Below are 16,510 nucleotides of genomic sequence, written 5' to 3'. Positions count from 1 at the left end.
TAGCTTTCATACAACAGAGACAAATTCAAAAGGATACCTTCATGATCTCACGCTAGAGCTTTATAAAGCTTGGCACTAATCCATGCAACAATACATTATTGGTGCAATAGGTTATTGATAAATGTTATCATGTCATTTTTTAATTCATTGTATAAGATTAATTCATAATGCCGGAATTGAGATCCTTACAGCTGTGTTACATGAATTGGTGTTTTATCATTTTTTAAATCTGTCTGGGCAAAATATTAGGAAGATTATTAATTCCGATTTTCAAATTACACTACAACAACTTTAATGTTTGGAAGAAAACATCATTTAGACATTCTGTTTTCTTTTATAAAAAGACAATGCGTGTTTTGTGCTGTTACAGTCAAAGCCTAGTTTTATGATTAATTCAAGTGAATATTATGTACTATAACCACACAGGGAGACATTTGAATGAATTTGAATGAGCATTTCAATTTATTTTTCATGTTTTATTAATTTATTTTTTGGAGTTTGGGAGTAAATTGAATCAACAGCAGTGATGCGTGCCCGAGTCAGGAGCAATATGAGAACCTGCTGTTCTGATTAAGTTCCTGTTATGAAGCCGTTCATTATTGATTTCATTTTTCCTCATTTCTCCTGCATATCTCTACTCAGAAAGCCTTACGCTTTGCCCGTGCTTCTTGTCTCTGCTTCATTGTCTTTCAGTGTCTTATACCAACACATTGACTTTTTTTTTACTGAATTATGTTTTACAAGCAATTTAATACTCTTCACAACACATACGATCTGGGTACACTGTAACATTTTATGAGTACTCAATCTTTTTTCCACATTAACATAATGTGCATGCTTTGTTAAAGAGGCCCTGATGTAATTTGATGCAATATTTTAAACTGTTCCTAATGTAATATATGTAAAAATTGGACTGTGGTATCTATGTATGTTTTTGTTTGATTCTAGTTTGCAAGTTACATTTTTTCACCATGATCACCATGTGACATCATACCTTTGTTCTTCTTGCATTACAATTTTTATAGGGAGGGATATCTGGAGGTTACATTTCCTGGCTCCAACATGTGGTGCATTAAGCATCCAGTATAGAGTCTAAATAAAGTAATATTTCAAATTTATATATTTCATTTCACTGCAGTTTAATTAAATTATTTTGTCGCATGATCAGTTCTGTCTTCGTCACTTTTTTTCCCCCGCAACTTCCCGCCGACTTTTCCGCTTGTTTACCAGCAAAGGTTGGCCTCCTCTCATAGTCAATCAGACTTTTTTCTTTCCTTCCTATCTCAATTGACTTGAATACCAATCAGTCACTTGTGTTGTTGCATAACGGCTTGCCAGTGTCAATTGGGGAGACCAGAGAGCCATTTTCGCTAACGCAGATTGCAGCATTTGTTGGTGGCTGGTGTTGGAAGAGAATTTCCTTCAAGTATTTGGAAGGCAAGTTAACGTGTTCCATCTGCAGTTGTTATTATGACTCAATTGCTATAGTCCACCTCTGTGAGTCAGATGCCGCCTCACAGAGAGAGGAATGCAATGACAAGTCCGTTGGCAGCCTGTTGATATTAATGCTGGGCCTGTTTAACTGGATGGCTGTTTTACATACTGACAGTGTGGGTGGTAGACTGGATGACAGACAGCTTCACCAAAATTCTGATATTTTTCCCCTGGCATGTTCTCACTTTCTTGCCTTGTGTGGGCAGACAGTTTAAAGTTTAAAAGGCCAAGGTAAAGGTAATTGCATGATATTATTGCCTTTGTGATGAAAATATATTACCATTCATATCTTTGAGTTTATACAATAGATTTTCCCAATAAATGTTTAAAAAGTAGGTTTCACCTTTGGTTATTTCTATTAGGCTGTCAGGCTTGGACGGGGCCATCGGGGGTTTCATTTGCATTCCATTCATTCATTTTACATCATGAAACACCCACTTGGGGTAGTCAAGCAGAGCCACTTTCAACACTCCCAGTTAAATGACATCCACGACAACCTGCATTTTATCATGGTGTCCCCTGTCTCGTGCCCATAGTTAGCTGGGATAGGCTAGTTTTAAAGCCTTATTTTTGGGTGAAAATAGACCCCCAGGTACTACATGCATCTTAGGTGATTACCTGAGATACACTATTTTCATACGTGTGAAAGATTGGTGTAAAATCTCTGTTTTCTGGCTAAACTTAACATTAGTTTTTACCCCCAAAATGGGGCACTTGTGAGGCGGCTTGACTGGTGGGAACAACGCAGCAATTCTAGCAGCATTGACAGCCAGCATGAATAGGAAGCGGGCTATAGTTCTCTGTTACCACAAGGGCAACTGATCAGAGATTGCCAACAGGTGTTGATGAAAGGATTCACCCCACAGTGATTGCCAGGACAACTGAGATACGAACCATAGCACTGTCCCGGAAAACAACATCAAGAATACATTTACTAGAAAACCTGCAGGTTCTATAAAACATCAGATTTGTTATGCAGCTAGATGATTTGTGCAATGCACAGATGTGAGAGACTATAATGCAGTGTAAAAGATTCATACTTGCAGAAGTGCATAGAAGTGCTGAGTTATCATTTAGCCCTCATATACCTTCCAAACTTCGACCAGGTTACAGTGACCTTGAGCAGCAGAGCCAATGTCTGTGAGGATATGAAGAGCAGAATAAGAAAAATCCCCCAGTCTGCTTCACACAAGTCATTTTGCCAACCCACTCGGGGTTTCCAAAATGTAGGTAGTGTAAACACAAACACGGACAAAAACCAGTCGCCTACTACATTAATCAGTGTCAAATAGAGGGATAGAACATAATTACATCATATCTTAACACCTCTTTAATACATCCTGGCTTCTCTCATATTATGTTCAATTCTCTCATCTTCATTACCTTTCTGCCTCCTGTTTGTTTCCCCTATGTAAGTAACATTGCTTCTCCTATTGAAGCTCAAAGACGTGGAAATTATGTGCAATCTCTTTAAATGTTAAAGGAAGGAGGAGAGGTGCTAGGTAGCCGAAGGACCTTAGTTAGTGTACATGCGATAAACATTGTATGCGCAATAGCTACTCGAATAGCGACTTATTACTTCTAAACATGTTTTCAAAATTGAAAATTTAGATTGAAAATGACAATAACACTCAGTTTTGATAATCAGAAATGGATGGCAAATAAAATACAGTATAGTTGTCAAAGGTGAGTGTAGTTTTTGGTGATGCAGCACTGGGAATATACAAGAGTGAATAGCTCCAACTTTAATTTTTGAACATGTATTTCAAAATGTGCCAGGTGTGTGCATTTTATTGAGAACCACCCACACAGATGTGTCTTTTAGTTTATACACACCCATGTAATTGTACAACTCTCAAGACTGAGAAAAAGATCAAAGCAAGGTCAATAATGTGTGATGCAATGGATTGGTGGAAATGGACACAGTATATAATTTGTCTTTCATCATTTTTCCTCCATGAGTGGGAAGCATGCAGAATAAATCAGTTGGATGGCGTTAGACATCAATCCTACAAAGTGTGTGATGTATTGCAAAGACTCCACTGGAGTCGAATGTGCCGCATTAAACATGAGGACAAGCCTCAATTAAAACAGACCAATATCAATTGCTTTAATGTTAAAATTAACATGACAGCCACATGCACTTGGCTTGAGGGGGTAACAACAGATCGAGAATGGGAGTCACGTTAGGTCAGGGGTGCCCAACTCTGGTCCTTGAGGGCCCGTATTCGCACTGTTTTCCATATCGCCCTCATTTACCACAACTGAATCAAATGATCAACTCATCAGCAAGCTGTCCAGGAGCTTGATCACGGCCCTGATTATTTGATTCAGGTGTGTTGGTGGGAAGAGATCTGGAAAACAGACTGGATAGGGTCCCTCGAGTACTGGAGTTGGGCACCCCTCCGTTAGGTGAATAAAGTAGGAGGTGAATACTCCAAATATTTCAGTTTTATTTTTATTCTCTTTTACTTCTGTGAGTAAAAAAGCACTTTCCCTTACTTGTGCAGACAAAATTACTATTTGAAAACTTTTCTTTGGCTATTGTAAATGTGAGACTGAAAGATTTATATAGTATCTCAAGACTCCTTGGCCATGTGTTGCAGATTAGACCATAGCTAGATGGACTGTTTGTTCTTAACATCTTCACAAATTTCTCCTCCATCTCTCTGCCAACTTGATTTCCCTGCAATGTGTTTGGTAGATTTATGAATGTGTCCACCCTTTGAGACACTAAGAAAAAGAGGATCATGGATATGATGAAACACTTTACATGATCCAAGAATTATATTAGCATTAGTCAAGTGTGCCAAAAAACATGACAATGAGAGGATGCATGTAGTTGGTCTCAAGCATTAAACCCATCGGGATGTTCTAATGTAAATGGTCTAGGATGATGGATGTACCTTGGTGGTAGTCGTTTTAGGATGGAAGTTTTGGAGAAATTAATCATTTGACTCTTATCTGTATTTGATGTACATCAGCATTTTTTTAAATCATATTATCAATGTCCAGTGAAAACCATCCATCACAGGATTTTTTTAAACTTTTATATGGTCACTGAAGCGGCCCGGTGGAACGAGTGGTTAGCGCGTCGGACTCACAGCTCTGGGGTCTTGGGTTCAAATCCAGGTCACGTCCATCGGTGTGGAGTTTGCATGTTCCCCCCGAGCCTGCGTGGGTTTCCTCCGGGTACCATGATTTCCTCCCACAGTCCAAAAACATGTATGGTAGGCTGATTGGACACTCTAAATTGTCCTGAGGTATGGGTGTGAGTGTCTGGCCACCGATTCAGGGTGTCCCCCGCCTCTGGCCCAGAGTCAGCTGGGATAGGCTCCAGCACCCCACGCAACCCTAATGAGGAAAAAGCAGTTCAGAAAATGAGTTGAGTTTAGTATGTTTTCTGAAGCACAAAGAAAAAATCTGAAAAAAGGAAGCTAACGATCAAAATGAATCGCAGAATGACAAAGGCTCAGCCAGTGATGAGCTCCAACACGATCAAAGACAGTCTGGCGTTATCTATAAGCACTGTGACAGTGAGAAGACATCTATGTGATCTGTGTGAAGCTAATCTATTTACAAGAAACACCCGCAAAGTCCCTCTTAAAAAAAGTTGCATGTGCAGACGGAGCTACAATTTGCCCAAGAACACAGCAAATGGCCTGAAGAGAAATGAATGAACATATTTGTTTCAGTGGCCGCATACAACGAGATGACCCCCAAACTCTGAATTTAAGCCAAAGTACACTTTGAAGACAGTGAAGCATGGGTGTGCAAGCATCGTGATATGGGATTGTTTCTCCTACTACGCTGTTTAGCCTATTTAGGGCATACCATGGCTTGTGGATCATGGATCTATAGTTAGTTACTATTCTCTAGTTAATACTCTGAGATCACATTGTACATAAAGTAATACTAGCTGTCAATTAAATGAAAATTATCCACGTATATCTTGTCTAAACAGATTACAACACATTGCTTTTGAGTCGCAAAACACACACCCACACACGGAGGCCTTCACATGGAAGCAATACTCTTTAGTCCTAATCAGGGACAGCAGATGAGCTAAAATGTTGCTGACAGAGATTTTTCTTTTAAAGCTAACAAGGGTAATGTATGACATATTTTGTGATAACAAGGGAGATGCTGGTCCCCTCCAATAATATGGCCCCTCACATTTAAAGGCACTGGGGTATGAAGCAGGAGACATTGCTTTGAGGGATGAAGGCCATTGACTTAAGCTTGTTGAGTTTAATGGAGCAGGAGGCTATAGTAGCAGTAATGTTTGATTGTGAGCTACATCGAGCCTGTCAGGTACCAATTAAACAAGAGAGGAAGGTTAGGCTGTATCCTGTCACATGCTGATAGCTTTATTGTAACTTTATAGAAACATATATTTTCATGGTTAGCCTTTTTCCCTTTGTATTTGTTCTGTCAAAAGAGCACAATGTTGGAACCAAACATCATTCTATAAAATATTTTTGCGTGTTGTGACCTAGTTGTTTTATGTGTGCATCCTAGTAATACAATGCAGGTATTGTGATTGTAAATGTTAGTTTTATGTTTTTATATAGTTTGCTCTTATAGTTAAACTGCAATTCTGCTGATTGATTATGGTGTGGTCCTGTCTATGTCCCCATGAAGATCCCAATTAAAGGTTTCATTTCGTTGATGAGAGATACTCCTAGCCCCTTGTGACTTCTTCTCTACTACATGGGGGCTCCTTAATCAATCCTATCTATCTGAGTGGTAAACCATTTTGCTGCCTTAATGATACTGGCGTAGCATACTACTGCCATACTTTTAACTTGCACCATGTTGCTTGTTGAACAGGCAGAATGGTCGATATGAATATAGATTTGTGCAAGAGAAGGAACATATTGAAACAAGATTCATTCTAATATTGGCAAAACTTTTAAGGAGAATGCAATTAATAACTTAAATATGTGCAATTTCACTGGAACTCAAATGAGACTAGGTTTTGAATCTTGCATCAAGCAAAAAAAATAATGCACAAATTCTACTGTCACAATGCTCAACATAATTAGCTGTAATAATAGTGGCAGTTTATGTGGCTTGATGTGATCAAATCTATTATCCCATGTTATTTTTCGTGTTGAATAGCAGTGTAGGCGGATGGAGATTTAGCACTATGAATATGGATGCATGGTGAGCTTTGTGAGAGTAAATGTGCTTACTTATTGATTGCATCTCTCATCAGTCACAAAGATGTGTGGTCCCAATCCCCTCGCTCTCGTTCCCTTCTTGCAACTCGTCTCTGTCAAGACAGGCTCAGTGGAGTGGTTAAATTGTCCATGGAGTGTAAACGCTCGTTTATAAAAATCGACAGACGTGCTGGCCGTTTGCGGAAATTAATTACTCTAAGGATTCACAGCAAGCATGGACACTCGTCAGTCAGTTGTGGCTCACTACCCGCAAGACCATGTGCATGCGGGGAGCAGCTTCATGGCAGCACAGACCTTTTTGCAAGATAATTCAAAACAGTAACTTTAATAAGTTAGACCTGTTTTTGTTTTAGTAATCCATTCAGTTAATTCAATATAGTTTGAAAAAGTTTGTAGAAAGAAAAACTTTTTTAATGTGCAGTTTAACAGAAACTTCCTTTGGATGCCTTCCCTGTCATTTGTACTGGCCTAAAGTCTATAAGGAACACTGGCTCTGCCTTTTACAACGTGTCAAAAGTTTATTTGAATTGGGGTTTAGACTGATACAATTTTTCCATCAAAAATGCAACAACAGGAGTTCTTAAGAAAGGGAATTCACAATGAGACAGTCTCTTCACAGCTGTTGGTGCAAAAATACTAGTATGAGGTTCGTTTCTCGTGTTGTATCTTGTATGTGTTTCTTGGAATAACCTGTAGTCATGAAAACACTATGTTTTGAAGCTGTGTATGTAAAGTTGTGAGGCACTTGAGGATATATAAAAATGAAATCTAATGGACTAAATCCGAATAACAATCATATTGAATCAACCACTTTACTACAGCCATGGAACTATTCAATACACCAACAGACAAGTAGCAACATAATGATTATGAGCAAGGCAGTGTGTGACCAAAATTTGAGCTTGACAATTACCATAGCACCATTGGGTGACTTTCTCATTAATCTCTCAATTAAAGACCGTATAAAGGAGCAGGATCCACAGTGTTTAATTTGCCCATTAGAAGAATCAAAATTTTACTTTTTCTGGACAATACACACACACTTTCAATTCATTTGATGCTTGTAGTTCTTATCTTTATGCACTCACTATACTGTAGTATGAAGGCAAATTGGGCTTTCATGCATGGCTCACTCTGCTGATGTAAGAGGACTACTTAAAACTCGCTATGTCACACGAGGCAGCACTGTGTCAGTGGGTCACTGTGCCATACCGCCACTCATCTGCAGTGTAGTGAGCCTACTAGAAACTCCAGGTAAGAATGCCTGTGGTTGAGGCATTCTAGTCTGCATGGGTATCTTTGCAGAGTAGGCTGGTTGAACACTCTAAATTGCCCCTAGAAATGCCCCTAGGAATGAGTGTGAGCGTGAATGGTTGTCGGTTTCTACGTGGCTTGTGATTGGTTGGCCAGGGTTAGCACTGCCTGGTGCATGTAGTTAGCTGGGTTTGGCGGAGAGGAATTTATATATCTTGAATTTGAAAAAAATCATGATTTATTTTACACCGAGGTAGGGTTCGGTGAATCCGCGTATGAAACTGGTGGGGTTCGGGAACTCCAACAAGGTTAAGAACCACTGCTTTAGAGTGTTATTGGGGGCTATGACCACAGTGTATTTGTTTTATTCATTTTAATTCTATATAGTATTTTCAACATTATTTATTTTATATTAGTTTATGCTCAAATTGATAAAAAATACCCCCCACACACCCCATACACACATTCCACTCCAGTTCTGTTTAGGTCACAGACACGCGTGCTTCGGGACACGAATGAGGGAAGGACCGACCACTCCCACTGTTCTCTTGTGGTTCCCTGGGAAAAAAATCAAGGAGAGAGAGGAGGAGGAGGAGAAGAGGGAGGATGAGGGAGGAGCATAGCTGCACTGAAGCTGAGCCCTCTATGTCTGAGAACATAGAGTGGAGCAGACGGCAGTGGCCACACAAACACACTCCTCTCTCTCTCAGTTACATGCACAGTCACATACATCACTCGCACCGCTGCCAGGCTGCACACACACAGACAGTGACGGCTGCCAGGCGCAGTGGAAACCAAGCCGTCATAGACAGAACCGGCGAAAAAAGAGCGGCATCGCTGAGGGGAAGAAAAGGAAAGAGAGTTGAAAGAGGCACCTTGAGGATCAGAGGGGATTTTCCTCAGTAAGAGTGCATGTCTGGATTAGACTGCTTCTTCTTGAGTGAGAGTTTTTTTTAAATCCTTTTTTATCTTTTGCTCATCCTCCACGCTGGAGTCCAGTACCATCTCTACCTATCTATTCCCGGAGCTTAACAAAAGAGGGAGTGAGTGAGAGTGAGTAGGAAAAAAACAGTCACTGCTCCAGACCACCCTCCTTCCCCAGCTCCCCATCCAAGTGCGAGTTCATCACTGACTTTGGAGGATACAACACAGAATGGTGTTTGTTCCCCCGGATATGACCGAGCTTCTAGTGGGATCAAGGTCTTGTTTGGAGTGAGGACTTGGATCAGAACAAAACAGACGCACAGACAACAAGAGGAAAAGACAGAAGGCGACAGCGGAGAGACACGACCAACTGAAGGCGAACTAAGGGGCATCTGCAGGGCAGCAGTGAAAAGAAAAGATTGAGTGTGCTTTTTAGAGCAGAGACTGCAAGGAACCGGCAACCAGATCCCATCCACTCCTCCCTCCTCCTCTCTTTGCTCCCTTCCTCTTCCTCCTCCTTAAGATTCATTCTGTCCTGTTGTCCAATCCCTTCTATTGTTTCCTGTATTACCACTTCCTATCCTCATCTTCCTTCACCCCGTTTTGCCCTCTATTTAAATCGTAATTTTGTTGCCATTCTGGATTCTTCTTGGGTTTTGATAGACATTAAGACTTTTTTCTGAGCTCCTTGGCAAGTTTTTATCCCTGTGCATCCTTGCCTTTGTAAAGGGGATCATCTGAAAAGATCCAGGCGAGAACCTCACCGTGATTATTTCCCTCCTGTGAGCTTACATCTCCAAACACAGGGACCTCCAGTTTGATTCCAGCTACATGGGCAAGCGTTTGGAACAGCACCAAATGTACCCCCAGTACACATATTACTACCCCCACTACCTTCAGACCAAGGTAGGTATCACTGATACACATGCTTGTATGCCACAAACCATACATGGTAATGCCATTCCTCTCCAGAAAATATGCATTATGATAATTGCTTAAGCAGGTGCATTTTTAGAGGTAATGCAAAGTACAAAAGGGATCAAGGTGATACCGGATGCGGTTGTTGAAAGTGTTTAAGAAATTGAAACCTAGATTGATATTTCCATTTAAGATGGAAAAAAACAACACACGTACACACACTAAAACAGTTGATAGCTCTTAAAATGTGTCATACCTTAAGATGGTTTACCATCTTTAAATGTCATTATACTTGTATAATGACAATAAATGCATTCAGTTCAAATTCAATTCATACAGCACTGTTTTCTCAAACATTTGTTTGTTAAATACAAGAGGTTTTTGTTATGTAGAGCAGGGTTTGTACTACATGTTCCACTTTCCTAATTATCACTTGACCCCGTCCCCCCCAATCCAACACCACCAGTTCCAAGTTCAAACTCGGGGCATGAGGCCTTCCCTCGACTCAAATATGTGCGTTTTTCAAGCCACCACCGCCTTCTGCCCTTCTCAAACCTGATCACCAGTCATCTTAGTTCATTTTCACAAAAGCTCTTTGCGATAGAAATCTGACACAGTTGCCCTATTATCTTGGCAGTTTTGAGCCTCACACTTTCCATACAGAGAATCATACTAACATTGGTTCTCTACTACTGGTGTTAAAAATAACCTGCTTAGGCATGACCAGTTGTTTCTGCTTTTTCACCAGAATCAACACTCATTTGCTATAATTATTTCCCCCCACCCTTGTAGTAACATTGTTGCATGTTGCAATTTTTAGCAGTTTGTAAGTCAGTGGGCAAGAGTGGTTGATAGTGGTAGCAGAGTGGATAAAAGTGTAGGAGTCGGATGCTCCCGGTCTCAAACAAGAGTGTGGGAAGATCAGGTCAAATTGTTCAATAGTGGATGGTTGTCGCCGGCTCGTGGTGTAGGGGTTCACTCGCCAGACTGTGGTGCTGGTAGGTGCGGGCTTGATTCCCGCTGGTGGCGGTATGATTGTATGAGTGCATATGGTCGTTTGTCTCTTTGTGTGCACTACGGCTGACTGGCGACCAGTCTAGGGTGTAGTCTGCCTTTTGCGCAATGTCAGCTGGGTTAGGCTCCAGCAACCCCCGCAACCCTTTCGAGGATGTGCGTTATGGAAGATGAATGAATGGTTGTCAAATAGCGTGTGTGTGATGTGGTAAGTAATCCTGTGTCGAGGTTTTGTACTTTTCAACATTAGGTGGTTAAGAGTAACCCTCAGAAAGCACAAACTCATTGTATACGACCACTCTGAGAAACCATTGTTAAGTGTTCACTCGGGACTAAAAATAAACATGTTTTAGCATTCTGTTCGCTTAGATCTAGTAAAGATCTGAATCTGACATACATATCGTTATAGAGACATTATACCATTTAGATACCAACCTTATAGTATATGGCGATTTTACAGGTATTCAAGCAAATTTCATTTGAGTTAATAAATTTAAAAAAATAATATTGTACTATACATTTTCATTGACGCCATTAAAGTGGACTCACTAAAATCTAAAGGTAACATTGTTAGAAGAATACTGATGATATCGAGATTGATGCTTCAAAAAGCTTGATCATCAAAGTGCAGACAAGCACACCTGGGGCATTGGAAGTATTACCTTTTGTAAGAGTAATGAACAAAAGCCTTTTTATACAGTATGTCTATCAGACCAACACTGGCTGAACAATGTAGAAAATCAAAATAGCAAAGCAATAACTAAAGTGCAACTGTGATTGAACATTATTTATATTAAGTAATTGCTTTAAGATCTAAATTTAGCAATTTTAAATGTTCATTTTACTAAAGAAATGGCCTCAGCTTGTAGCATATTAAATATTTAATAAAGTATCGAAGGAAGTCATGTTCTGTGGTAAAATCCCATGAAAATATTTTGATTAAATACCCCATGACTTGAGTTTTTCATCCTATTTAACCTGTAAATGTGGCATTGTAGGGTGCCTGGTGGCAGAGTAGTTAGCGCGTAGGCCCCAGAGTTCTAAGGTCAAGGGTTCGATTCCCTCCGGAGGGGAGTTTGCATGTTGAGGTTTGGCCACAGTTTCTTTTATCTGATTGGATGATTGTTCCTCGGTGTCTGTTTCATCTTTCCGGGTCAATGGTAGTCGGCAAACCAACCAAATGGTGCGTTACCTCCTCCTCCATCTTGTCTAATTAGTGAGCATTGTATGCGCATTGCTGTGGCCGATGATACGTTATGATGAGACGGGCCTTTGATGTTCATATTAAAGCATATACTCAAATTTAACACACCAGCAATAGTTCTTAGACTGTTAGTGAATGTGAGTGCAATAATTGTCTTGGGTTCATTATATTTTATTGTAAATAAACCTGCCTTCACGTTTGATTGTCCGGCAACATAACTGGTGTACATGGAGCTGTGCAAACATTCTTTCATTTATTTTCCTTGCCCCTTATACATAGGAAGGCACATAGTATTTATAAGCATATATACGGTAGAGTATATATAATTTGCATTCAATGTATAATACATGTTAATGAGGTGGGTTTTTCTGTGTCTTGGTGTTTATTATTATTATTTTTTTTTTTTAATGTTTGTTCTTAAACAAGGCCAACCACCTAACAAGAAATGCCAATAATTATAAACAAAGGGAAGCTCCATTATTCCTATCAAATCTTATATGTCCATGTTCTGTGGGGTTAGATTAAGTTAAACATTTGATGTGAGTCACGTTGTTAATGTGATTTTAGCCCTACACGTTTCTTCTATTATTTATCTATATCAGTACAAGGTCATCTCATTTTTCTCAAGTATATCTACAATAGGAATCTGGCCTAGACCATCACATCATTTCCTGCACCATTGGTTCTCTATCACCCGACTGTCAAGGTCAAATTAAATTGTGTCTAACGATTCCCAAGTTTTGCCTCTCAATTGCCCCTTCATTGTATTCATTGCTATCTTAATGTTGTATTAATAAAGTACTTTAGACGTTGTTGTGGGTATGGAGCTGTGTCAACAGCGGTTGAGGTTTGTGTAAGGATGACATGAGTTCGTTATTCAAATTTCATTTGTTTAAAACAGATGGGGACAAACATGTCCAGTGTATGTCAACAAGTATGTTTGAGTGAGTGCGTGTGCATGTGTGGTCTCACCTGCTCCGACAGGTCTCCCAGTACAGCAAGCTTTCATTCAAGTTTTCTAGATCTAAGAAAAAGGCTGAATGTGTAAGTTTGTTTGATGTTGTGTCGTCCCTGAGTGGAAACATTATTGCACACAATGTAACATTACACACTATGTTGTCGAGGGGTATTTATTAAAATCTGATCGTGTTTGGCTTGGGCTATTGATCATTAATGCAGCCATTTTTAAAATATCTGGCTGGACAGGGATTTCTCCAAACATTCTTTCTTTCTTTTCTTTCGTTTCCTTGTTTCCGCCTTTCCTCATTTTCATCCTTCTCTCCATCTTTTTCCATTTTTCTGTCTCTCCCTCTTTTCTTCTTTGGCATTCACGCCATTGTTACTAGCCAGTGTTGTCTTCAACAACATGTGAAAGTTCCAAAATCCAAACAACACAACACATTTACTGGACTGTTGTCTCCTACACATACCCTCAGCAAAAATGCATTACTCCTCGTAAAAAACACTTATATTCCCTCTGCTTTGCACATACACTCCCTCTGTTGCTTAGGGATTTGATTGGAGATGTAAATGGCCCTTTATTAATCTTGATTCCAGAGACTGAAGCATCTCCTCTTGAGGAAATCAATCATGTTTGTGCAAGTGTTTATGTGTACACACATTTCGCTCTTACAAAAGCAATATTTAAACCTACATCCCCTTCACACTTAAAGTAGTTATGAAATGGCTAATATAAACATGCTCGGTTAGTTGATGCTGTATATGAAGGTGAGGCTATTATACGAGTATTTGCTCTTTCTCTGCTTCTACAATGGGCAGCATTCTTGTGCATTACCAGAGAGTTGGAACAGGGTTTCGTTTCTTATGTATGACTAGTGTGGCTCCAGAATAAAAACATAGGGCATAGTTTCTCAAAGACAGACACTTTACTGAGGCTTATCTAATACCATGAAATCTACAAGATGTAAACATAATGCCTCAGACACTTAAAATTTAAACACTACACATACTAAACAAAAAAAAAAAGCTAACCTCGTGGCCTCTAAAATTTTGACGTCCTAGGTGAGCAAACATAAAATTGTGTGCATTCAAAATTAGATTAGATAAGGTTAGATAACTTTATTCATCCCGTATTTGGGAAATTTCATTGTCACAGTACCAAGAGGGTGATACAGCACAATTACACAATTACATCAATTAGGTTTTAAATGTACTCAACACATTCAACAACCATTTGCACACACACGCATGAGCCCCCCCCCCCCCAAAAAAAAAAATCATATTGGATAACAGTTTATTGCAAAATAAGTAAGTCAGGTGAAAAAAATTCCCCAGGTGTCAAAATGAACATTTCCCTGCCTTATTCCAGATTTCTTCTTACAAATGACACTCGTCTCCCCTTTGTGAATATACAGTTTATACCATAAGTCAGATATTCAATAATTATGGTGATTTATTTAAAAAATATTTTTGATAGTCTTATAATGTTTTAATATTTGGAACTAATCATTAAGTGAGAACTGAAAGAAAAAAAGTTACACTATCAACCAGACGATCAGATCATTAATTTGCTGTAGATCAGTTTAGTAATTTGCTCAGTGGCACTTGCCGATCCTAATTAAGGTGATGAGAAATTACGTTCAGCCCACATTAAAGTAATGACACATGCAGACATGCCCGGACATCTAAAAGGAATATCACATGCTTTTTAAAATGAGCTTTTCACATTCAATTACAGTCTCATTTTGGATAGAGAAATATAATTTAAAAAGTTGGCTTCCTAAACACCAAAAGGTTGTATTCTGGTACATTGTAACAATACCACTTATTGTACCTGGGTTTTGTTTTGCCTCTATTCCACTTTTGACGCAAAGTAGTAAACAGAGGCGTTGTTGTGTCACTAGCTTAGAAGTATATTAATCCAATTAATGATTGGATTCACTGTTCAATGTTTGTTTACAAGTTAAACAGTTCCCAGGTCTCAGTTCGAAAACTGCAGGTCATATTCAGTCAAAATATGGACAGAAAACTCATCACACTATCTACACTCATTTGGTTTTCTGTTCACAAAACTTGCTGGTTTTCCTTTCAGGTTTCTGTTCCTCGTGTCAATTATAAAGCACTTTATCCTAGTAGGAATGCAATCCATAAATTATGCAGAGCACACCATACTAGCACATATTGAAACTCAGGTGTTGTGCGATGTAAACACAGGGACAAATCTCTCCCCTGATCCACCATGGATGCTTTTCTAACAGTAATGATTTTGGGACATGTTAAAAACATAGTTTTGTTGCTGGTTCTTTTTGCCTTTCATAGCATCATATGCCAACATAGAGAATACAGAAAGTCCTTCTGCTGCCTTAATTTAATACGCTACTCTTTCACTCATCCTATCTCTCCCACCGTGTTTTGGGTTCTTTGACTCTCCCTCTCTCCTGCCATCTGTTCAGTTTCCTTGGCTTGTGTAGTTTTTTTTTCTACATGAAAATGACTCTTCCTACTAGCCATATATGCCCTTTTATTATTGTCAGTGGGCTGTTCTATTTTTGTCTCTGTACAGTAGTGACCGTTGACTGGTGCCTGTCTTTGTTAAAAGGGCTTCAGTGGGTCAGGACATGCACATTAGAATGGAATACTCCTTCAAGAAAATGATGAAGGGGGAAAAGGAGGACAAATCTAATGTATACTTGAGCTGGTTTAAACCATTTCGAAAAGGCAAATCATGGATATGTAGTGAGAAGTGAAAGAAAGACTGATAAAGTGAAGGAACTAGAAGTTGTCAGTTGGGTGAAGCAATAATAGGGCTGTTGCATTTTTAATAGTTGGCCACTTTGCACCGACCTTTGTCTAATGGATTCTGTGCCTCTTAAAAGCTCCTGTCAAAGCCCCTCCACCTCAGTTACACCATGGAAAGTGCTGAGCGCTCCAACACTTTCTGATAGATTGTCCACTGATCTAATAATGTCTCAAAGCAGTAGACAACAGAGGCAGTGGTGAGATTGTTAGTCAAGTAATGCTTAGAGAGCCACTAAAATGGAGGGAAGACATTGTCAAGATGTCGACACCATATAAGGTACTTGCCTTTTTTTAGATAAAAATCTATCTAGATTATCTCTAGTTAACACCAAGGATGCAGTGTTTTAAATCAGGTTTTTGTAACTTTATGGCCTGGCAAAAGACTGTTTCTCAACAGCCCCGTCAATATACATTTAAATGATGGCACATTGGTGGATGCAGTTCATCCTCTACCTAAAAGAGGGTGAAACTGGTATATTCAGTGGAAGGTTAACTTCCATTTGTTACGAAGAAATCCAAGCAAAACTGATTAGACAGTCCCCATGAATTTCTCATACCCCACTTGTACGGCAGTCAGTGTGTTGAATTCAGAAGTATGAGCAGGATGATAATAACAATCTTACACAGATGTTCATCAGGTTTTACATGCATGGTTCCATTGTACATATGCATATGTATGTTAATTTTGTACTTGCATGTGTTGTGGATTTATGCTTGTTTGAGGGTAACATCATGCAAGTGTGCCAGAGAAATAAAC

General features: G+C 39.4%; 1 protein-coding gene across 1 annotated transcript in view; it reads left to right on the top strand.

The window, feature by feature from the left end:
* The first annotated feature begins 8,585 nt into the window (after positions 1-8,585).
* The window catches only part of LOC144072701 (RNA-binding motif, single-stranded-interacting protein 3-like), a 59,408-nt gene continuing 51,483 nt past the window's right edge, over positions 8,586-16,510 (top strand). Inside the window, exon 1 of the mRNA XM_077597917.1 lies at positions 8,586-9,764. Within this exon, the coding sequence (XP_077454043.1) occupies positions 9,690-9,764 (75 nt within the window). The 5' untranslated portion in view covers positions 8,586-9,689. The remainder of the gene's footprint in view (positions 9,765-16,510) is intronic.

This window comes from Stigmatopora argus, chromosome 4 (assembly GCF_051989625.1).
Source record: "Stigmatopora argus isolate UIUO_Sarg chromosome 4, RoL_Sarg_1.0, whole genome shotgun sequence".
NCBI lineage: Eukaryota > Metazoa > Chordata > Actinopteri > Syngnathiformes > Syngnathidae > Stigmatopora > Stigmatopora argus.
The sequence above is the reverse complement of the archived record's forward strand: the minus strand, read 5'-3'. Positions and strand labels throughout refer to the sequence as shown.